At 44.6% G+C, this 22,445-nt stretch overlaps 1 protein-coding gene across 1 annotated transcript; it reads right to left on the reverse strand.

Annotated features, from left to right (window-relative positions):
- Positions 1-11,494: 11,494 nt before the first annotated feature.
- RGS2 (regulator of G protein signaling 2) lies at positions 11,495-14,566 on the reverse strand. The gene is made up of 5 exons (XM_027899256.1): positions 14,439-14,566; positions 14,085-14,186; positions 13,927-13,988; positions 12,890-13,056; positions 11,495-12,493 (listed from the first exon to the last, which is right to left on the reverse strand). Exons 1-5 carry the CDS (start codon positions 14,546-14,548, stop codon positions 12,299-12,301), a joined length of 636 nt encoding a protein of 211 aa, XP_027755057.1. The 5' UTR covers positions 14,549-14,566; the 3' UTR covers positions 11,495-12,298.
- Between the last annotated feature and the right edge of the window lie 7,879 nt (positions 14,567-22,445).

Here is a 22,445-nt window from a genome sequence, read left to right on the forward strand (position 1 = left end):
GGGAGAATATCTATTTATTCAAAACAGTTGCTATTTCATATATGTCTTATTTTAATACTAATGAGTATTTGTATTTTAAACACAGTCTTTACAGATAGTAACTCCTACCCAGGCTGTAACTGATGGGTAGAAATAAATGATCAGTCCTTGAAGTAATTGGGATGATTTCCCTTGGCACCAGATCTAGCTATTAATCAATAATTTGGATATATGACCTAACACCAGTCAGAAAGAAAAATGCTTTAAGCCACCTACTCAGCTATCTTGTAATGTAAATCACTGTGCTTTATTTTGGGTCTAAATCAAGAACTATACCAGTTAGCCTTTTGTATCAGAGACTTTTTACAAGGGCATGTAGTGATAGGATGAGGGGGAATGCTTCTAAACTGAAAGAGGGTAGGTTTATATTAGATATTGGGAAAAAAGTCCTTACTGTGAGAGTGGTCAGGCACTGGAACAGGTTTCTCAGAGAAGCTGTGGATGCCCTATCCCTGGAGGTGCTCAAGGCCAGGCTGGATGGAGCTCTGAGCAGCCTTGTCTAGTGAAGGGTGTCTCTGTCTTTGGCAGGGGGTTGGAAGGAGATGATCTTTAAAGTCCCTTCCAACCCAAACCATTCTATGATAAATGAGGGAAATTTCTGAAGCTGAGACTTTCCAGCAGAGCTGTAGGTCTTGGAGGGCTTGATCCTCACCCTGAAAGAAAGCAAGGAGTCCTTACTGCAGGTGTGGTGTGACTGAAGTGACGTTGGCTGAGCTCGGTTTCAGACAAACCCAGCTTCTTGTGAAAGGTTAATTGGAAACGTAAATGCTGCCTGTGGGAGGAATCTATTTTGGAAAACACACCAGATGCTCCCCCTGGGAGGAAAGTGGCTGCTGCAGAGGTTAATGGAAGGAAAGTTGTGCTGGCAGCACGCAGCTCAAGATGCACCCGCCAGTAACTGGTGTCATTTGGTGATACAGAAAAGGTACATTTCAAAGACATTTCAAACCAGAAATCTGGCTGCATGGTCATCTCACAGTTATTTTCTGTCCATTAGATCCAGCTCCTAGTGACCTAGGACAAATAGGGTTCTTAGTTCATGAAGGGTGATGGAGAAGGAAAAGACATCTGATACTGCTGACTTCATTTACTCCTGCCAAGGAGAAAATGTGGGGGAAAAGGATTCCCTGAGTTTTGTAATGCTGCAGCTATGGCAGTAAATAGAAACGGTTGTTGGGAAAGATTGCAAGAATAGAAATAATTATCATCAGTCATCAGGCTCTGGGAAAGAGAAATAATCTGCTACGTCAGCTTACTCCAGTCTTCTGGCATATCTGAGACTGCAGCAGGAGTCAATCACAGCGCTCTCTTGCTTCATCCCTGTTCGCAAGAAGTACATCCCTTTCTCTTGGGGAGAGATCAAGCTAGGAACTGTGGGTGGCTAAGGAACACACATGTACTCTAAGTAAAATTTCATTGAATTGGGCAAATTTTAGGTGAAAGTTAGAGCTGTTCAAGCAAGAACAGTTAAAGTCCTTGCTTGAATGGGAACTGCCTGGCCCCAGTCAAAATGTAAGCCCGGTAACTGCAGTCAGTAACAACAACAACTTCAGCTGCTGCTGCTGAGTTGTGCCTGGTGCCAGTAAAACCTTTTCTCTGTTACAGGTAGTGCCTGAGAGGGGAGAATATTTATAAACTACACAGTAAGAAAGGTGCTGAAACAAGCTGACTTAAAAATAACCCTCATCTCAAATATACTGGATTCTTGACTAAGTCAGAATCCTAGGTAGTTTGGGAAGGTATCTCTGTTTGATGGTATTGAAATATGGTAGAGATCAGCACCTTCAGCTGGCTCCCTTAATCAATGGTAAAATATCTCCTGGCACTGGACTTGTAGCATAATATTTGCCTTATAAAAATCAATACACTGTAGGCAGTGTTTCCTATCCCATAACAGCATGGGTTTTACTTATTCTGAAAACTGCACTCGTCATCGGAAAGCTACTAAATAAATGAAGATGTACTGCTGGAAGATATGAATTTGCATCAAGTGCTTTTCTAACTCTGTTTGGAAACTAGGTAAGCTGCTTTTGGAAAAGGAGGGCGCTGAGCAGCTTTGTCCATTGACACTTCTGCCCATTTGCATTACACCAGTGACTCAGATCAGGTCATGTTACCAATGTACTGAAATTATTTCCAGGCCATAATTGAACCTTGTACGTCCCAACAAGCCTGTTAAGCGTCGGTAAGTACTCAGGTGATCTGTAATGTGAAACCACTTATTGGCTATTAAACCAGACAACCAGCCCTTCTCTTTCCTAATGACTGACCCAAGCTGCCCCTTCTGTGTTTGGGCATCACCACATTCCCAGCTTTGCTGGTGATATCTACCATTTCAGCTGCTCCCACAGTCTGTAAATGTCTCCTGATGTTCTGCTCTGTGACCAGTCTGGCTGGGTTATCAAAGAAGGAGGGGCTGAAAATCAACAGTGTCATTTCCAGATGAATGGCATTCCTTGTAAAGAGGCTGGTGAGGCACCAAAGGAAGGTGGAGGTGGAGTGCAAAGGGGAGAGTATGACAAAACAGTGACAAGGGACTTGAACCCTGACGTCAGCCAGCCACGCCTTCCTGTAGCTCAGGCCACGGGCCCTCCCCCGTGTGTTCCTCTCTTCCCCATCACCCTCATCTGAGTGTCTGCAGGGTAAGTTGCATGAGTGATCTGATCCCATGGAAAACAAGCCCACCAAAAAAAGAACAATTTCCTGCCCAACCAGCTTGCTCATCCAGCTTCACAGCAGCTGCACAGCTGCGAAATCAGATGCGAGGGCAGAGAGGGACGTGCAGGGACCAGGGAGGGGGGGGAGAGGGGCAGCATGACTGTCCTGCTTTCTGGTAAAGCAGCTGCTCTTGGGACGTCAGACCAAAGCGTAACACGAGGACCATATCCTTTGTCTGAGCAAAATTTCCTGAATCCATGCAGCTAGCAATACTCAATGGAAAGCTCACTGAATGCTGATGCTGTCCCAACAAGGGCCGTATCCTGTGCCCTGTCAGTCACTCAGTGTGGTGGCACTGGGAAGGATGTGACCAAACAGCTGTGACCCAGCTGGTGATGTCACTCATGTTAGCAACATGTTGAGATTTTAAAAAAGACGCCCAAATGTGGCTGCTTTTGGTAAACTGCTATTAAAATAACCCTGTGTATTCATTTGTGGTTATGTCAGTTCCACGAGTGGCTTGTTCCAGGAAAAAGTAATTTGGGCCACAGGCACAAGTTATGCTTTGTTGTCAGTAAAGCAGCAAAGCAGCTGCATTATTTCTATCCTTGGGGAGTGCAAGCAGTGATGCTCCTGCCAGCTGCTTTTGATCTAAGGGGAGGAATATTTCTTATCTGCTGGCAATCTGCTATCAGCTACACCCACACTTCCTTAGTGACAGTTCACCCACACAACTCTGTTGTCCGTGGCACTGAAACCATGCAAACCCTGCAGCTGATATGTTCTTTGCATGTAAACAGTACTTTGTTCTCCTCATATTTGTTTGTTTCCGGTGGCACCGATCCCTGGACCTCCAGTTGTCACCAGCAGCACCTGCCCAAGCCCAGCCTTCCACTTGGGCAGTTGTGGGGGATGCTCCATCAGCCTGAGCTTACTCAGAGGAGCTGCTCCTGTCTTTGGGCATTATTTCCTAACTTGTTGCCTTGTTAGGGACTGCCATCACTGTTAGTCATTTACTACTTCCTAGTGGAAAATGTGTTCCTCACAGACTCCTTTCCAAGTCTACCTGCTCATGTGCAAACTGAGATGACTCTCCCATCCTGAAGCTGCCACTAAAACCTTTGCTTGGAGGTGATTCACAGGGCTGAAGCAAATGCTTAGCAGGTCTGTCCCCCTCGCTAGTGGCCAACCATCCTCTGCAACGTCCTGTTTTGACCATGCTGCCTGCCATGTGGCTGGCCTGGCGGGAATTCTCTGTCTTCCCTAGGGAAGCCACTTCCCGGGCCAAGGGTGCTTCTCTTCAATCCCAGGACTCCTGTAATTATGCTAAGCTGCTGGGCTGGAGTCATACTGCTGTTCTAAGAGCATACCAGTGACTGCTGCAGGGGTGTTTCAGAGAGGCTCACCATCCTCTGAGGTTTCCAGGTGCTACTTTTGGGAGCTGCCTATTACAACCTGATTATAGGCTGAGTCCCTGCTTTGCTGTTTCAGTTACACTGCATTAGCTGAGACCTTCTGCCTGCTCTAGATTGGTGTAATTGCCCTGCACAAAGCTGAGGATCTGTATTTAATATTTCCTACTATATTGCTGCGCCTCTTATATGTGTCACTTAATGAACAGTCAGTGATTTGGTTTCCCCATCTCTATCACAGAGCGAGGCAGTGGGGATGAACCTGCTGGGGGCTGCCCAGCCCCTTGTTCAGAGAAGGCTGGAGAAGGGCTGTAGTTATCCCTGGATGCACTGGCAGTCAGCTGGGCAATGATGACGTTTCACTGAGCTGGTTCTCCCTCTGCAAACACTTAGCTCTGCAGAGGGCAGGAGTTCAGGGGTGTACTGGGGTTATTTGACACCAGGTCCAACACCTTGCTCAAACACCGTAAAAAAACAGACTTTGCTCAACTAGGCTTTACGTTATAATGGCTCCAGGTTAAATACTACAAGCACGCTGCAGGGCAGCTGCGTTAGCTGGGATGCAGGGTACAGCTCGTATAGTTGCTGCTTGCTGCTCCTTTCAATACCAGACATTGTCCTTAGTTTGTTACCTGGATAAAAGTTTGGTTTTCTCGCAGGAATGAAATTACTGAAAGAGAATAACTGCTTCATGGTGGCCAGTAGAGCTGATTAAGAAAATTATTTCTTCCAATTCCAGCAACAAAAAGGGAAAGCAGGTAGAAGCCACTCTCAGGAGGTTCTCCCACAGTCAGCAACCTTGAGTAAAAAAGCACAAAGAGATTTGCTGAAATTCTTGTGTGTGAAGTGTAAGTACCTTCTCCAGAAGTTACAGAGCAAGAGAGTTACAGTGTGCAAAGGCTGCTTGTTCCAGAGTGTGGTGGGATTTTTGTTTTTCTAAGGAAACATACAAAAGCAGAAATGGTTTACAAGTGTGGTTGTGTTTCAGAACAAGGCACTTCATAAAAATTGTGGGCCCTCATATTTCCCTAGAGTCAAACAGCTTCAAGACATTACTTTGCAAGTATAATATTTTAGACTGTGGGGAAGAAATACTTGGATGCAGAAAGTGAAAAGGAGAAGGGAGGCTGGCTGGAAGAGAGGGTTGATGCTCTTCAAGCCTTCTCAGGTTTTGTATCTGAACACTTAGCTTAAATATTGGTCTCCAGGAAGATGACATATTTGTCTCCTAGGTATTAAATGTCCAAATTCCATTCCAGACATAAACTTTCTAAGCCACACTGTAGAGGCCTCTACTCAGTGACCACTGCCAGCATCAGAGGGTCTTTGTGGCTTTGGGAAATAGTTCTGAAAAAATTCTCACCCACACAGACTTTTCCAGGTGTTGGGAACATTTAACTTGCCGCACAAAGGCAAGTGACTGCTGAAGACTGGAGCTTCTCAGCACTAATAAGGCACATCTATACAGTGGTGAACCTTGGGGTAACTGCAGCATTTCTACAGCACCCTACATGTGGGGTGGAATAGCTTCTGTCAGGATTGGGCCCAATGCACAGGTAGCAAATATTAGCTGTAGGTAAAATTGAGAGGGCAATGTCATTATTTTATATGTTGTTACTTCAGCCCTAGCAAAAGGCATTCATTGCTCTTTCCTTTCTGACTTACGGAAAGAGCTGTATGAATGCTGAACTGACTTCTAACTTAGTTCCTCAAAATGACAGATTTGGCCCTAATTTGTAGGTGTCTCTCTAGAGACGTAACCTAGTTGTCAGAATTCCAGATGAAAATTAACTTTGTCTCTTTGTGTTAGGCTAACCCAACTGCATCTCACCGCCAGCTCTGTACAGCACTTTGTTTTTCCCTCTAAAAAGATGAAGCCAAGAGTCTTTACTGGGAAAATTCTGTATATTTGCAGGAGTGACCTATGTGTTCACACAGGCATTAGCCTGTTGGAACATTGTAATCTCCATAGCATCAGGGAGCCAGGAGGGTTGTTTAACTGTCTCCCTCCACCCTGACCTCCATAAGGCTCTGTGACTCTCTGATCCTAAGGTCACGGCTGATCTTTGCCTCGGCTTTCAACTGTAACCCATTTACGCTGTGTATTTATCTGGCATTTTCGTCTTGAGTGTCTGCTGCTGACCTGTCCTTTTGAAAACAGAAGAACCCTGCCCCAAAAGCCAGCAGCCTGCAGGGAGGGCAAGTGGCAAAAATGGCATTTCCGTCTGCCCGTGGCATCGAAGGCGGCTGGAAGAGTCCTGTCCCGCCTGGCACTCGTTCCTCCCCCTGCTCAGGCGCCTGGTCCCAGCCCACAGCGGGTACCGGGGACAGCAAACAGCAGGAACCAACCACAGGCAGGCCAGGAGACAGCTCAGCTCGGCAAACAGACGCACTCAGGCTGGGCAGGGAGGGCAGCCACACACGGCAGATAATCTCCGTGACGCAGGACCGAGCCTGCTGGGAGCGGGGGAAGCCTCCAACATCTGCACATGCCGCGGCTGCGATGGCCCCTGGGTGGTGGGGACGGCTCTGCCCCAGCGCCCCTTCGCCTCCCAGGCTGAGCCCCATCAGCTCCGGCTGCTCCCAGCGAACCAGTTAATCCTGCTGGCCTTTAAAAACAAGAGTTGAGTCCAGAGGGTGCAGGGACAGACCCTCTGCCATGCATGTGTCCTGCCACACTCCTGTTACTTCCATTTCCCCTGGACGCCCGCAGAAGCAAAGGAACACGCAGGCTCGATAAACAGCCCACTCTGCTCCCAAATGTCTTTTCCATATTGGACGGATGACTTTCTGAGCCCTATAAATATCATATTAGTACCATCTCCCCTGAAAGCCCAAAGTCAGGCTCCCATCCAAAAAGCGGTGGAGCTGCTCTCTAGTCTAAATCTGTAATGCAGAAACGCAACTTATTCCATGAGATCCCAAGTGGGAAAACTGGCTCAGGAGCATAAGTAGTAATTTATGTCAATTAGATTATCTTGAATGGAATATTTAATATTTTTAATGGAACATTGTTTAATTGCTGCTCATGGGTACTTTGTAGCTGTTGGAAACTCTGATCTAAATGATTATTTTAATGAAAGATTGCCAAAGGACTCACATATGAAACTCCTACGTAGAATAACAGTGGGACTGTTTTCCCTGGGCTTCTGTGCTGGCCAGCCCTCATTTTCCAGTTAGGGCACTCAGGGTAATGCCAATTAGCACAGCTACAGAATTGTCTGAGGCCAATTGCTAAGGTTGCTCACCACAAATCTGGCTGCAAATCCTCCTCAGAAATAGTCAGCTTTGGGTTTGTGAGTTGATGGGCTCATATGGCCAGTGCAGGAACCCTCAGAAAAGGACTTAATGTTTGTGTCAGGGCCCTGAGGCCACTAACGGGCCCTGAACAGTCCCACCTGACCCCTTCACCTGCTGCCCATTGCCTGGGGCTCTATTTAAACTCAGCCTCTCTCTTTTTCCTGAATTTGTTGTAGGTGTGACCTTACATCTAGCTCTTGCTCCAGGATGGATCAAGGACCTACAGTGCAGGTAGGTCTGTCACCAGTCCAGTTTCTGGCTTGTCTCTGGGGTGGACCTTAGGTTGATGTAGAAGCCTTGCTGCCAGTTCATTTCCATCTCCATCTCCTGCTGCCCCCGGTACGTGTGAGCTGGTAGACACACTAGGAATTCCTGTGCTGGTGGGATGAAGGAGGAGCTATTGGTCATGTTTTGCCACTCGAAGAAAGTTGAATTTGGGATACTGTCCCAGATTCTGATCAAGTTTTTCCTCTTGAATCACAGTAAGTCAAATCTGGGAAAAAAAAAAAAAATCCATGAGGATCCTAAAACTACTTCTAAAGGTTGCTTTTCTGCTCCATGCAAGTTGCAAAATTATGAAGTCTCATCCAAGAAACCCTTCCACACACATGCCTGGGTGCCTATAGAGCCCTTTAAGATGTCATTAGATGTCAAACTGAGATTAGAATTTCAAGTGGAAAAGCAGATTGATTTTATTTATAGCCCCAGCATATCTTTCAGCCACAATACACAAATACATGGAGCAAGAGCCCTGTGTTGCCCTTTGTTTACTGCATGGCATTGCTTTCCCATTCGGCTGGAGTGGTGAATCATCGTCAATGTTGAGCTCACCCTGTTCTCAGAGGCCCTCTCCAGTCTTTGACCTGATGAGGGTCAGCTGCTTTGGTGTTGTGTTTTAGGAGTTTAATTTACATGTTGCCTCTTGACTGTATGGAGGACTCTCCTTCAGCTTGCCCTATGCTGCAGTGTCATCTCAAGCCCTTAAAAGCCCGAGCTGTTGCCGGATGTGGACAGTTGCAACTCCTGACCTAGTTTCTCAAAATCATGTGGTTGGCTTAGAAAATTAGGTTTTTTGGTGGTTTTTGGTTTTTTGTGTGGTTTTGTTTGTGTGTTTGTTTGTTGTTTTTTTTTTTATGTGATTGTGTAGTCTTTGCATTAAATTCTGGTTTAGGAAATTACTAGAGATACTCCAGATACTTGCAGGTTTCAATTTTTCTTCATTATCATAAGGGTGAGAGGTGTTCTTTTTTTGTGCTACAACAGCAGGGGAATTGCTTGCCCCTAGCAGCTAGGAAAAGCACCAAATAATGTGAGATTGTGCTTGAAAAACAATGATGTATGGATGGTTATAATTTTTCTTCATTTTAGATTTGCTGGTATTTCTCAGCAGTTCTGGGTACTCAGACTTTCTGTGCCAGTACCAGGTGTGTTGGGAGGCTGGCATTGGCTTGCCTGGGATCAGACAGGGCTTGCTGTGCAGTTGAATGCTGCACCAGGGTGCTGGGCTGCCTTCCTACAGGTGCCTACTTCTCACTCCTCAGCTCTTTGCAAGATTTCTTTTCCCTATCAGTGCTAAGCTTGTTTACAGACTTGTTCAGCTTCTGTGCTCCTTTGCAGCTACCCACTGAGATCCCTTCTTATTTTCCTGCCTGGGAGGCTCCAGCCCATATCCCAAATAGGACTGGAGCAGTTTTATAACCTGATGGAAGCTAAAAAAGGGATGGTGCTCTGGCCAGCTGTGTAGCAGCACCCACACCTTGGCCTGCAGGACCCCATCTCTGTTACCCTCCTTTAGCTGTTCCCAGACCGGTCTTTTCCCTGGCATTGTGGTGTGTTTGGCTGTGAGCACCCAGTGGGACTGGAGGGTATGTGAATGTTTGGATGGGCAGTGGGGGAATGAGCAGTTTACTGTTTGTTGTCATTGGATACTGACACCAGAGTACCAATTTTAACTGCAGCTGTAAGGCTGCCCAGAGCACAGAACCAGCATCTCTTAAAGCAATTGTGAGGTTTTTATTTCCCCAGGAAATGTTCAGAGCAATCTCTTGGATTGCAGCTCTCCCAAAGTGACTGTAGCTTATTCCTGGGAGCTGGGGAAAACTAGACTCTGATTAAAAAAAAAAAAAAAAAAATGGAAAAGCTGCAACTGGAAGCAATGTTGTACGAACAGGTCTATTGTATTGTACTAATTTTTTTTTTCTTTTTGTCATTGATACACCAGATTGTTTTGCTGCACAGCTTAGCTTTGGAGCCAGGGCTCTCCGAGGCTGCAGACAGACTGAGCCAGGGACTCAGCATGGCTTAGTTGGTTTTCTACCCCAGTGGCATGGTTTGTGGAAGCTACATGGTTGTGGAAGCTGCCTGCATGGCCTTCTTAAGACTGAACCTTCATGATTCAGATTTTAAAAATACACAAGGACAGCCCTCAGGCAGGGATGCCAAGCCTAACGGCCCCACCTAATTTCCCCTTGAAATACATACTGTGCTATAAGTAGTTCAGACACCTGCTGAAACTAGAATTGTTTCTTTCCTTAAAACCAGACACCAGCAGCGGTTAATTACCACATCCCAAATTGGCACAGATTAGTTCAGCTTCACTGAAGCCAATGAAGCTTCATAGAATAATTCCTGCCCTATTAGGTGTACTTCTGGCTATTTTCCTCTTTGGATTATTTTGTTATACTAGGAAAGCAATTATCAGCCCAAATCTGTTTTTCATGCTTAGTAAAAAAATCCTCTGTTGCAATAAATTATTAAGCTGAGGGGTTTTTTGTGCTTCCTTTATGTGGACTGATTAGCAAATGTAGCTGTATAAGAGCCAGTTCTAAAAGCCCCAGAAATAGGGCTATAGCAAGGTGGAGGCTGTACCAAATTTATTTCCATGCTCAGTGTCGTAGATAGACACATGTGTGTCTGAACATATACACATCCTATACAATCATCATATAATCAGACAATGATTGGGTTGGAAGAGACTTTAAAGATTATCTAGTTCCAACCCCCTGCCGTGGGCAGGGACACCCTTCACTAGACCAGGTTGCTCAGAGCTCCGGCATCCAGCCTGGATCCATCCAGAGCATCCAGCCTGGCCTGGAACACCTCCAGGGATGGGGCATCCACAACTTCTCTGGACAACCTGTTCCAGTGTCTCATCACCCTCACAGCAAAGAGCTTCCTCCTAATGTCTAGTTTAAACCTGGTCTCTCTTAGTTTTAATCCAGTCCCCCTTGTCCTGTCCCTACATGCTCTTGTCAAAAGTTCCTCTGTATCTTTCTTGTAGGCTCATTGCTGCAATGTATATCTACAGACATGAACTAGTGGCTTTTGAACAGTCCTTCCATGTGTAATTCAAGTGGAAAATCCTGTCCTTATAATTTCTTGATGCTTGAAAAAGTGGACCATTATAGAAGTGACTGCTGTGGATATAAGTGAAATAAGCAATTCAGAGCTGTGACCTGAGGATGAGAGTCAAGGAGCCAGGACCTAAACAGACCTAATGTTCAGATGCCAAAAAACTAATAAGCCAGGGACTGTTTTGGGAAGTTTGGGTTGAAAAGTTGGCATGAAATAATGATGACCAGTAACTTTCCCTCTAAGAAGCACTACCCTAGCTGGGAGTTAAATGCCTTTATTGTAGTACTGCCTCTACTGAACCTTCACAGGTTTTGCAGCCTGATACTCAAGTCCTTCTAAGCCCTTTCTGAAGCAGAAAGCAAGTGCAGTACTATGGGTGTCTGCATTCCAAATGGCATCCTGACCTCCAGCAATACTGCTGCTGTCTATTTGATCTGTCATCACGTGTAGCCATACCTGTGCCTTGTACTCTCCTAGAGATTGGCTTCACAGAAATGTGTTTAAGACACAGGATGTGATATAACATGTGTCCCCTGCTAAGCTTTCAAGCTCTGAAGATTTTTATTCTGTTGGAAAAAACAAGAAAAAGACTCACTTCATAGATTAAGAACTAACTGCTTTAAAATTAGTCCTACTAAGATCTCCCCCCCAGTCCCCCAGTCACAGCACTTTGGAGTCCAGTGCCACATAGTATTTATCTGTGTGTGCTAAACAAATCAAGCAAAAGAAGCTTTGTATCAAAATAGTTTATTAAAAACAATAAAACTTCACTGAAGCTTGCTGTCCTTGAGACAGAATTATGACATTGCAGCATTCAACACAATCATAATCCACATATAAATATAATACTATACAGCTCCTGTTTGCCTTGGCCAAGTTCTGCCCTCAGTCTGGCCCCATGCAGCCCTGCTGATACAACTCAGCCCTGCATACTTTAGTTGCAGAACCTGTTCCTCTGGGAACTGAGCTCTGTCCCTTCCTCACCCCACGCTGCACAGCGCTGTTACTGTCTGGGGGTTGCACAGAAACCCAGCACAGCTCGTGGCAGCTCGAGGCGGTTTTACAGAACCCGTGTGAACACACCGAGCGACTGACAACAGCAACGCTGCTTGATGTTTAGGAAAGATAAACAGGCAACCAATTACTCAAGTTCCCAGCACTGCCCAGCTGCAGAGAGCAGCTTGTGATCAGAAGAAGGAAGCTCTGTTCGGACCTGCCGCGTTGCTCCTCAGCCGTGACAGAAGGGCTCTGTAAGGTGCGGTTTTGTCTAATGCATGGAGTCAGCTCTCGTGGCAGCACTGGCAGAGAAGGACACTGCCAGCAGCTGGCTGGCACACTCCTGCCATCGCCCCTGAACACCCTCCAAGCATCACTCTTGGCCATCAGCTCTGCACCACAATCAGTATTTGTCCTTGCACGGTGGCAAACAGACTGTGAGCGCTCAGTGTCTCAGTCTTTTGGGTCAGGATGCTGCCATGAGCTGTGGCTTTGTTTCCTCACTAGCCGAGAGGCTGCTTCTCCCTCTTCTCCATTGCTCATGTCCCCTGGGCTGCTCTGGTGATGGGTGTCTTCTTGCACAGTTCCTGATAGAACTCGGACTCCAAAAACCGGGGGTATGAGTTATTCTCCATTAAGCTGTAAACTCTCTTCTGCGCCGCACTGAAACAGGTATGTGTGGCTTCCTGGATATTCTGTGCAATCATGTTCTTGGTTTGGAAGTCTATGTTTATCTGAAATAGAGAAGTAAGGACATTTACTTCTGAGAACTGAATTCAAATAAGTATAATAACACCATACAATTTCTGAAGAAGTGAAAAAGGCAAGACCCTGTTACTACAGGGTCAAATAAACAAAACTTTAAAAAAATTCTTCTTTTACACAAAACCCAAAGTAGTTCAGATATTTATCTTTTCTCAGTTAAAACAGAAACACTCTGAAACACCCCTTGTGCCACTTTCCAGTTTGGTGAAAAGGCAGTTTGGGAGAGAGTTGCATTCAGACACAGATATTGACACTGAGGTATGTACAGTGCAGTTTGACATCTGTATCTTAACGTGAGTTCAAAGAAATAAAGGCTGTAAGAACTCATAGAATAGAGCATTTAAATTTAGTCGGGTTTTCTTTACCTCTTTGGGAGCTTCCTTTTCAATGAAGTCGTTGTAGATTTTTTTTGCTTTCGATGTCAGCTTCTGGGGTGACTTGGTTTTCTTGAAGTCCTCACAGGCCAACCAGAACTCGATGTTCTCTTCACAGAACTCAGACTTCAGAAAAGCTCGGAAAGCAGCAAGACCATCTAGGGAAAGGAGTGGGGGTAAAGCCACTGTCAGTTAACTACTTCAGGAAGCTTGAATTTACCCACTGTTCACATTTGTTTCTATGGAAATATTTTGCTGTAGGTCTGTTATTTTCAGGGATATCATGGCAGTAAAAAATGTCCCCATTTACGTATGCAAGCAAGTTAAAGCTCTAACAGCTTGGCAGGCTTGACTTTGAGCAAGCCATTTTTTGGGTAAACACAAAAAATGAAAGCCATTTCTAGTTGGTATGTTCCTTCTTGCAAAGCATACGTATACATAAAAACCCCACTTGTCTCTAGATAAGATCGCCTGCGTTAACCTTTACACTGCAGTAAATATGACTGCTGCAGAACCCTGGAATATTCTTTCAATGGAAAAGGTGACTCAAGTTCAAAGAGCATACAGTAGTGCTATTTCTTAGTCTTTCTGCTTTGCTGTTGAATGCTGCTTCTTGTAGAGCTACAGTAAAGCCCTGAGATGACTGAACTTCTGCGTTGCTGAATTCTTCTCATGTTACTCGAAAGCATTTGTCTTAGTTATGCAGTGAGCTCAGGGAACAAATGCTCTTTTCATATTTGGCAAAGCCAAGCTGATATGTATGATTTTAGCTAGCAGGGGTTACAGGAAAAAAAAAAATCCACTACAATGAGGTATTCTTTGGTTTGCTATTAGTTTACAATTTTTTAGAGAACACTTTCATGAGTTTTGGCTTTAAACTGTTCAAAGCATTTCACTTGCAAGACCAGAATCAAAGCTATTTTATATCAGCATGTACAGTATCAACATGGAAGGAAGCAATCTCTTACAGACATATAAACTTCACCATCCCTTTGCTCCCGAATGTTACTTTTTGAAGACAAACTTACATTTGTTAGCAAGAAGTTCATCAAAGGCTTCTGACCACAGCTGGGCTTCTTCAGGGGAAGGTCTGCAGAAAGAGAGGGAGAATATCAGACTCCACTGCTCAAGGTTTACTGTTTTTGTAGAACACTTATTTAAACAAAGTCTCTTTCTCTTAACTTACCTGAAGTAGTTGCGGTGTTTCCCTGCCTTCTTAGATTTTCTCTTATTAGAATTAGAAGAGTTCTGCAGGAAGTAGCTCAGTCTTGTTTTCCAATCTTTAATGCTGGAAGAAAGAAGAGGGAGAGATGCCTGTTAAAAAGTGACAGCTCTCAGAGCTCTAGACACCAGCCCCTTTAACTGCCAAGAGCAGCGCTAATTTTCCTCAGACGGCTTTGCCATTTCTGTACCCAGAGTCACCCACAGCACCCCGAGGGCGAGGAAACTATTTCCCCCCAACCCCTGCCTTAACACTCAAACAACAGGTTCGCCCGGGAACCTGTTCGACGGGGGGGAGCTCCGGGCGAGGGGGACTCACATTGTTCTCTTCATCCTGCCCTTCTCCGCCTCCTCCGCCTCGCTGCGGCGGCGGCCGCCCCGCTCCATGTGCCCGCCGTGCTGCACCGCCAGGAACAGCGCGCTCTGCATCGCGACCGGCACCGATCGCCGCCGCTCCACCGCCAGCCGCTCTTATAGCCCGGCGGGACAGGGCGGGGCGGCCCCGGGACGGAGGGAGGGATGGGAGGCTGGAGGGAGGCGCTGCGGGCTGGGCTGGGCTGGGCTGCGCGGGGGGAGCGAGCGAGAGGGGCAGGGCTGGATGTCTTTTCCCAGTATAGGAAAGTTCGCCTCCCGCCAGGATCGCGTCTTTTTTTCCCCTTTATTTTTGTTTTCCCTTACTTTTCTCCCCCCCCTTCTTTCTTTTTCTCCTCCCCCCTCCCCCCCTTTTTATTTTTTCCCCTTCCTTGGCCGGCTTGCCGTGCTAACGTCTTCTTGGAACGCTTTTAGCAAAGGGCTGGCTGTCCCCCGCTTTCCATCAGTCAGAAATGCACCCTGCGTTTCTGCAGGTGTTTTTTTGTTGTTGTTTTGTTTTGTTTCAAGATTATTCAGATTTTTGGGTATGGCCAGCACTACGTTTCTTTAAAAAAAAATTTTAAAAAATGAAGTGACCCTAGGTTTGAGCGTACGGTATTTTTTGATGCCACCCCCCTGATAACCCAGGCTGTCGAGCCCTTCAGTCGTCTGTTCGCACATGTGTTTTAGCTCTGTACAGTGTTGCCACCTACCAGTGAGTTGTGTAAATTACTCTCATCACTCGAAGTCGCACTGACTTACTCCAGCCTTCAGCTTGTTGAAAAGGCCATGTGGTCCTTCTCAGAGGTGTCCAGCTGCGGAGTATCATGTCCAAAGAATTTGCATTTAGGAACCATGTGAGTTTCTCTTTAATCTACCCTGCTTTCCTGCTCTTTTCTGTGCACGTGTCTGCCTTTCCACAGTGCTGTAGAGCACATCTTTCCTGCCATAAAAAGCAGTGTTCAGAGAAACTGTTTGATGCTCAAAACACTGACTTCAACACAATCATGCAGCGTAAATATGTGATCCTTTTAGGTAATTACTGTAGTCTTATAACCTCTCAGTGTGCCGAAGACTCATAAAGCTGCGTAAAGGTATTTTGCTTTAAATGAGATGTCTGGAAAAATGTCATTTAATTCCTGATAGCATTTAAACAAGGGTGTTTTTCAGTGCTGCTGATGGTAAGCTCTCTGCAGTATATGTTGATGTTCTGACAGGAAAAAAAAGTTCCATCCTCTAAATTTTACCAAATCCTTTTAAATGATTTTTTTGCAACAGGTAGCTCTTAGTCCTGTGTATGGTATGTACATTTTTAAAAGGGAAATTATTGCGACTGTGGTAACCACGGGAAGGGGGGAAGTGTGGAAACACCAACAGAGGTAAGGCTCTTAGTGCTGCAAAAGCATGTGTTCCAGAAACTTTACGGGAGGAGCTTGCCAAAGAAAAGACCAGGGCAGGCAGTGCCTGTGTGATGGATGGACCCGTGCTGACTCGTTCCCAGGCGCTTCCATCGTCATTTGCTTCGAGTGCCAGGGTCAGCCGAGCCGTGCAGCTGCGAGTGACTTGGGCGGGAGCTGGCCAGGAGCTGCTGAACAGCCTGTAACACACGTGGGGACGGGAACAGGGAACACTCTCGGCACGTGCGAACCTGACAGCAGGCGGCTCCAGGCTGGGGGGACGGGCTGTCTCAGGGTGACAGATAGAAACTCAGCCCTGGGCATTACCCAGGCTGGAGCCTTTGCAAAGGATCGAGTGCTGTTCAAGGAGAACAGCACGTCCTCGCCTGCCACCTCACTTGTAGATTTCCCCACTTTTGAACCTGGTTTCAAGCTGCTTTCACCTGATTCTCAAAGCTGAATGCAGGTAAATGTGTCAAATATTGGGAAGTTGAAAACCTCAAAGTCGAGTAAGCTACAGTAAGGTTTGATTAAGCACTGATATTCTGAGAGCTTACCAGAGCACACCAGAGATCCTGCTGATGTTTGAAGCCTGACAAAATGTTTTCTTGTTGGTCCTGGAGGAGACCTGCAAGGGTAGGGCTGGGATACTCCCAGCGTCTGCCAAGTTGTAAAGTTGGCAGTAGACACCATGTGGAAAATTGCAGCATGAATCATGTATTTATCTGCTACTTTTTATTTGAAACTTTTTAATTGCTCCTTTTGAAAACCCATAAAAAGGAAGGGCCAGTTAAGGAAGGTAGCTATAACGTGTAATCTTTCAACAGTGGAAAAAGCTGAACGTGGAATTGTGACGTTAGATGGCCTTATAAAACAAACTTATGGTAACACTTGGTTTAAAGACTATTTAGATTAAAATTGAGTTTTATTGGCTGCTTAAGGTATACCTTTTGTTGAGTGGATTTTGCTGCACCTCCATCTCGTGATTCTTTTCGTTGGGAACAGGGCTGTGTGACTCAAAGCAGCATCCAGAGCAGCACTCCAGATCTGTCTATGGGTGTGCTGACCTCTACCCTTTTAAAACAGGGAAGGTCTTGGTGGCTGAGGACAAAAGCAAACGTAGTGCCAAAGCCTCCCCTCTACATCCTCCTCAAAGCTTCAGTCTATTTCTGTAACACTGAACTCTTTGGCAAGAGGCAAGGCCCATGGAAAGTGGGAGGGGGGGGAGCCTGTAGCCAAACTTTGCTGTTGAAGTTGGTGACAGAATTGCTATTGCCTGCAGTGAAATCTGATGTCAGACCTTTAATGGCACAAGCACTCACCCTGGAGATCACACTTCTCTTTTCAGAGGCTTTCTTGAGAATGTTCTGTTCTTTTTCTGCTTATATGATTCCTACGGGCATCAGAGATGGCTGGATGTACAGAGGACTGTAACATATGCAATAAACAACCAGGATGGAAGATTAGGTTTTTTCCATCTCAGTTACGTTGTATGTCGCAATAGCCATGCTGATCTTTTTCAAGTCCCCAGTGAGTAGTTGTTCTCACTGCATGATACTTAAATCTGTGTCTGCATTTTTTTCTGAAATGCCAGCCCTTGTTTCTTTCTCTTACTTGGCTGGGACGACATAGGCAAAAATATCCAGAGATTTTATAGCTGAGTTTCATAAAGCCAAGAGGGTGGAACATGCTCTTGCATGGTAGTTCAAACTACGTGTAAGTTATCTGAGGGATGCTGAGAAAATAATATTCAGAAGAAGCAGCAAGATGTTGAGCGATGCCTTTTTGTTTTGTAATGCAAATTCCACACAGGTGCACTTTCCTGTACTTTGATTGGTCCTGAACTTGCAGCTGTACAGTCCTGTCGCTGTGTCTGGGAGACGGTTCATGTAGGCATCAGAACAGGAGATCAGCGAATCACACCCCTGTGCTGCTTCTAATAGCACTGGGACCGTCTGTTCTTACCTCTCTTTTAAGCTGTGTCTTCTCTGAAGTGTAGGGGACTGATCTGTGTCAGTACAAAAGGGTGGGGGGAAGGGATCTGCTTCTCTGCTCTGCATTGCTGAGTAACAGCGGCCAAGCATGGGCTGCATGGTATTCATGTCTAGATGAATATTATGATTATGAATATTAAAATTGCCACTCTGAGGGATTTTTTTTGTGCAAGTGAAGACGTTTACTCAAACCCTTACTCTGATTCTAATCCTGTTCATTGCATTCTGCCTTTCAAGTCCCTGTTAAAATTTCAGTTATGTGTAGTAGGGGGAGTTGTTTTCTTTTGTTTGGTTGGTTGGTTTTTTTGTGGGCTTTTTTTTTGTGGTTGTTTTGGGGTTTTGTTTTGCTTCTAGTTATTTATTTCTTTTGTTTCTTTGTTTGGGCCTTTTTAATTGCTTGAAGCTTGCTGAAGTCAAGTTGTTGCATTCTTTGGCTTTGGCCCTGCAGGCTGTGCCTGTTGGGCTGTTGTACTTCCCTCAGTATTATTTTCCAGTCATAAAGCTGAAAACGTGCAAATCATCAGAAGCCATTCCTGGATCTAAATTTAGCACTGCTATGGATTAACACTAAGGCTGGAACAATTAAATGTTCAGCCTTCCCTAAAAAAAAATAAAAAAAATAAAATGTATCTCATTACAAATGGATCTCGTTTCACTTAACAGTGAAATCCTCTGTCTGAGTAACCTATAAACTAGACAGAGTTTTCTGAGAACTCATCATTCTCGGCCCTCAGCCACCTTGTTTTACATAAACACTGACATTAGTTTATAAAAGTTCTAAAAATAGAGCTGAAATTTGTCAAGAAGCGGATCTGCTGGGACTGTATGTCTGCTTACAGGCTTGCTCTTATGTGGATGTGTACGCCTCTGCTTTGGTGATGCTGTAAAAAGAGTATGAATCCGGGCACTGAGCAGCTGATCGTGATTCCACCTCTACCTGTGGATGTTTGGAAATGTTAGTTTTGAAGGGGAGATACTGTAACAACAGTGGGCAGGAGTCGGAACAGCGGGTTCCCTGGGGAGGCTGGGATGGCTGTTCTCCTCATGTAAGGTCTGCTTTATCCCTTCTGCAAAGACAAGCTGAAAGGAGACCTGTTAGTATAGCCTGCATTCTAAAGGACAGGACATTCTCATATTCCTTACGTCTTTTGTTAATACAGAAAGCAAACAGCTTAGCAAGAAGCAGTGTATTTTTAACAATGAAATTTTCTTAGCAGAGACGAGCCGAGTTACACCACCTCAGGTGAAGAGATATGATTAATCTTGTTTGAGGTTAGCTAGGTGATGCAGAACACTGGCTCCATGTTCTGTTCCAGTTGCAGCCTATTTTGTTTCCCCCCCCCAAAGTCCGTATTTGTTAAAAGCAGGTGTGCAGAGGGACATTAAACAATCAAATGTGTTTGTTAAATCTGGACATGGGCACCATCTTTGTCATATCATCTGCATGTAACGCAGTCAACACACACTCCTTTTGATGTCTACTTAATCCATGTTAATGAAACTCTGTAAATGCCTGAGTGGTATTAGTCAGACATTGATTCGGAAAGTCTTCATGGCTTACAGAATCAATCCCCTTGTGCAACTCCTACAGGCAAAAACTGTCAGGAGCACAACAGTGAGAAAACTAAAGACTAGAGAGGAGTCTAAACATTTTTGCTGCACCTACAAAGTTCAAATTAAAATAAGCATTGAAAATAAGCATTGAAATGGAGATAAAATGACAGTCTTTCTTATTTTGTGATGGGTAGAAAAGTTTAAACAAAACCCCTTCTTGGAACACCTTGCTTTCCAGATTAGGTAGAACTAGCAGAGTTTTAGAGTTTCTCAGTGGAAAATAAAAACACTAGCAAAATATCAAATTTGTCAGTGTAAATTTGTTCATTTCCTTAAAATTATTTTAGAGTGGTATTTCCTTTTTATTACTTCCAGAGTTGCAGTGTGGGCTTTTGTGTGAAGAGTAGAAAGGTACTGAATGTCTTTCAGAGGGGGTAAAGGCTGCATGGTAATGGAGAGGAGAGAAAGCACTGTCTGAGCAAATCCACTTGTCAAAATCAGGGGACATTTCATCTGAGCCTGCCTTGTAGCCTTTCTAGCTATCATAGTGACAAAAGCTATTCCAAAGTTTGCAAGTTGAGCTCTCTGGAGTTAGGAAAGGCCAGAATGAAGGTCTCCTGTGTTCCTGTGCAATATTGTTAATCCCACCTTTAGCCAGTGGCACCCTGGACTATTCTCGGTGTGAAGGCTGGGAACGAAATGAAGGGTAGGGTGGTATTTGTCTGGCTTCATAAAAATGTGGAAATTCCCCTCTGGCTGTTTGAAGAGTACACTGAGGAGGTCAGATGGTAGCCAGAGTGCACACTATCTTTTGGGTGGTCTGAGAGAGAGACATAGCCAAGTACCTGAATGGATTAGTCATTCCCGTAATGACAAATGTTCAAAGTAATGTCTCGATCCTCCAAGTGCTGTAGGCAGGTGTATTGTTCCCCTAGAACATTTTTCTCATGAACTATTAGTTCAGCATTCGAGCAGGTCTTCGGAGCGGAGCAGAGCAGAGCAGTTCATAGCTGACTTTAGGTGCCTCATTCTATGCGGAAAATAGTGGCCCAAACTTCTAGAATATGTGGATAGAATGATAACTTCACTCCTTGTACTTGAATATATGATGAACAGGTAAAACTCCACATAAATTAGTGAAGATATATGTGCTGATATTCCAGTGCTTCCTATACTCAGAGCTCTTATTGTCACAGCAGACAATGGTAACAGGTAATTTTGCATTAAAGAAACATTTTCTGAGATGGTTACAGTGCTAAGAAAGGGCAGTGCAGGACTGCACATTAAACACAAGTTGAACTGAGAATTATAAGAGGCTGCATGTAACTCACTGACTGATTTGACAAGCTCTTTTTTACAGAGACTGTAGTTGGTGCCACACAGTTGGTATCACAGCCTCCAGTTAGGAGCTGTGATGAGACCCCTACATTAAGGTATTTGGTGTTTTTCTGGTTGCAAGGAGATGCTTCTCAAGGATTACATGATGCATCATTGAGAAATGAGACAAGAAACCGTAATTAACAAAAGAATCAACAAAAATTTGCGATTTCTTCTCTAATCCTAAGTATCAAAATGCACCAAATAGATAATTTAAGGTGAAAAAAGGAAGTCTTGCCAGTTCTTAAAGGTTAATCAGAGGTGTCAGAGAGGAGAGTTGAATATGTCTGTGAACAGACATATATCTGTAAGTTTGATAAAGATCTAGAGAGGCTGTCAAGCTGTGAAGACAACCAAGGCTGTTGGTCAGATCATTTGGAACCTCACAAGATACCACAAAACCTGACCTTTAATACCCCCAAGCTAGGATGAAAGACAGCAATAAAGTCCTGAGAGGGGAGTGATCTTCCAGCAGGCATGTAGAGAAAAAGGGATGGAGAAGAAGCCGCACAAGAGGGGCCAAATATTGCCCGAGTCCCACTGTGGACAGTGCCTTGCTCCCCTCAGGTGTGACCTTGCACATCAGCACTTCTGTCCAGCCTGGTGGCCTCTTTTCAGAGATGAACAGCTACTGCAGAGGAGGGGCATGCTCTATCATGTTAGCTGTGAGTTTACCTGGGCCTTTCAGGAATCTTTTCTTAACTCTTTTAAAAATGAAATCAACTCCCTGGCAGTTTCTAAAAACCACCTCATTCCTTGTTCTGGTACGTGCTGTTCTGAGGTGTGATCCATGAGCTGCAGCTCAAATTCTGGGATGGTGAACTTATTTTACAGTTCCCATTATACTAGTGTTTAGTTGCTATGGATTTTTTTTTTTTTTTTAAATCAAGTTGTTTACTTAATGCCTTTGTTTTAAAATAAGTTTGTTCTTCTGGTGGTTTTCCAGTAAGAACTGTTACTTGAAGGCTGGGACAACATTCCTGGCAAGTTTATAACTGAGAAAGAAACCAGGGGACAAGCTAATTAGCTAATCAGCTCTCTGGGATATGTATTAACATTCCAGGAATCACAGGAGGCATAGCTAAATTGCAGGGAGTAATAGAAGAAACTAAAATTATCTGGAAGAAATTACTTTCTGCCACATCCTATACCAGTATCCACCAAGTAACTAATGCCCACTGTATTGATTATCTTCTGCTTGTTTTGGCTACAGGAAAAGCAAGGGCAGTTTCTTGCACATATTATGGAATTATTACTCCTTTATATAGTGTATTTTTTTAGTTTCAGACAAATACTCTAATCCATATACAGTAAGCAGCAAAGAGAGATTTGGAACTGGGCACAGAATCAACACATGGAAAGCCTCTTGCAGCTAGAGGATGTTTTTCTCACTGTTTCTACAAGATGGTTTGCAATTAAATGAAGACTAAAGAAGGATGTGGTGATGTCCTCTGCTGTGGTTTCGGTTTCTTGGCAGGTATTACAAAACTACTCTCTGTGCATCATACAGGCACGCTACTTTGTATATTTTTTACTAGATCTTCTATCTGCCAGCACTATTTAATTTGCATTTATTAAAATATATTGAAACAAAAGATTATTTTGTTACAACTCAAAATGGCTGAGTTTTGTTTTCTTTACCAGTTTGCATTT

Source organism: Empidonax traillii, unplaced genomic scaffold (genome assembly GCF_003031625.1).
Source record: "Empidonax traillii isolate 1590-97213 ecotype Southwest subspecies unplaced genomic scaffold, ASM303162v1 scaffold652:size654491, whole genome shotgun sequence".
NCBI lineage: Eukaryota > Metazoa > Chordata > Aves > Passeriformes > Tyrannidae > Empidonax > Empidonax traillii.

Excerpts from the sequence above, each read along its gene's own strand:
- RGS2 (XM_027899256.1), bottom strand. The coding sequence starts at position 14,548 with ATGCAGAGCGCGCTGTTCCTGGCGGTGCAGCACGGCGGGCACATGGAG. Across the intron at positions 13,989-14,084 it reads AAACACCGCAACTACTTCAG|ACCTTCCCCTGAAGAAGCCC; the intron begins GTAAGTTAAGAG and ends CTCTTTCTGCAG. Across the intron at positions 12,494-12,889 it reads AAAAGGAAGCTCCCAAAGAG|ATAAACATAGACTTCCAAAC; the intron begins GTAAAGAAAACC and ends TCTCTATTTCAG.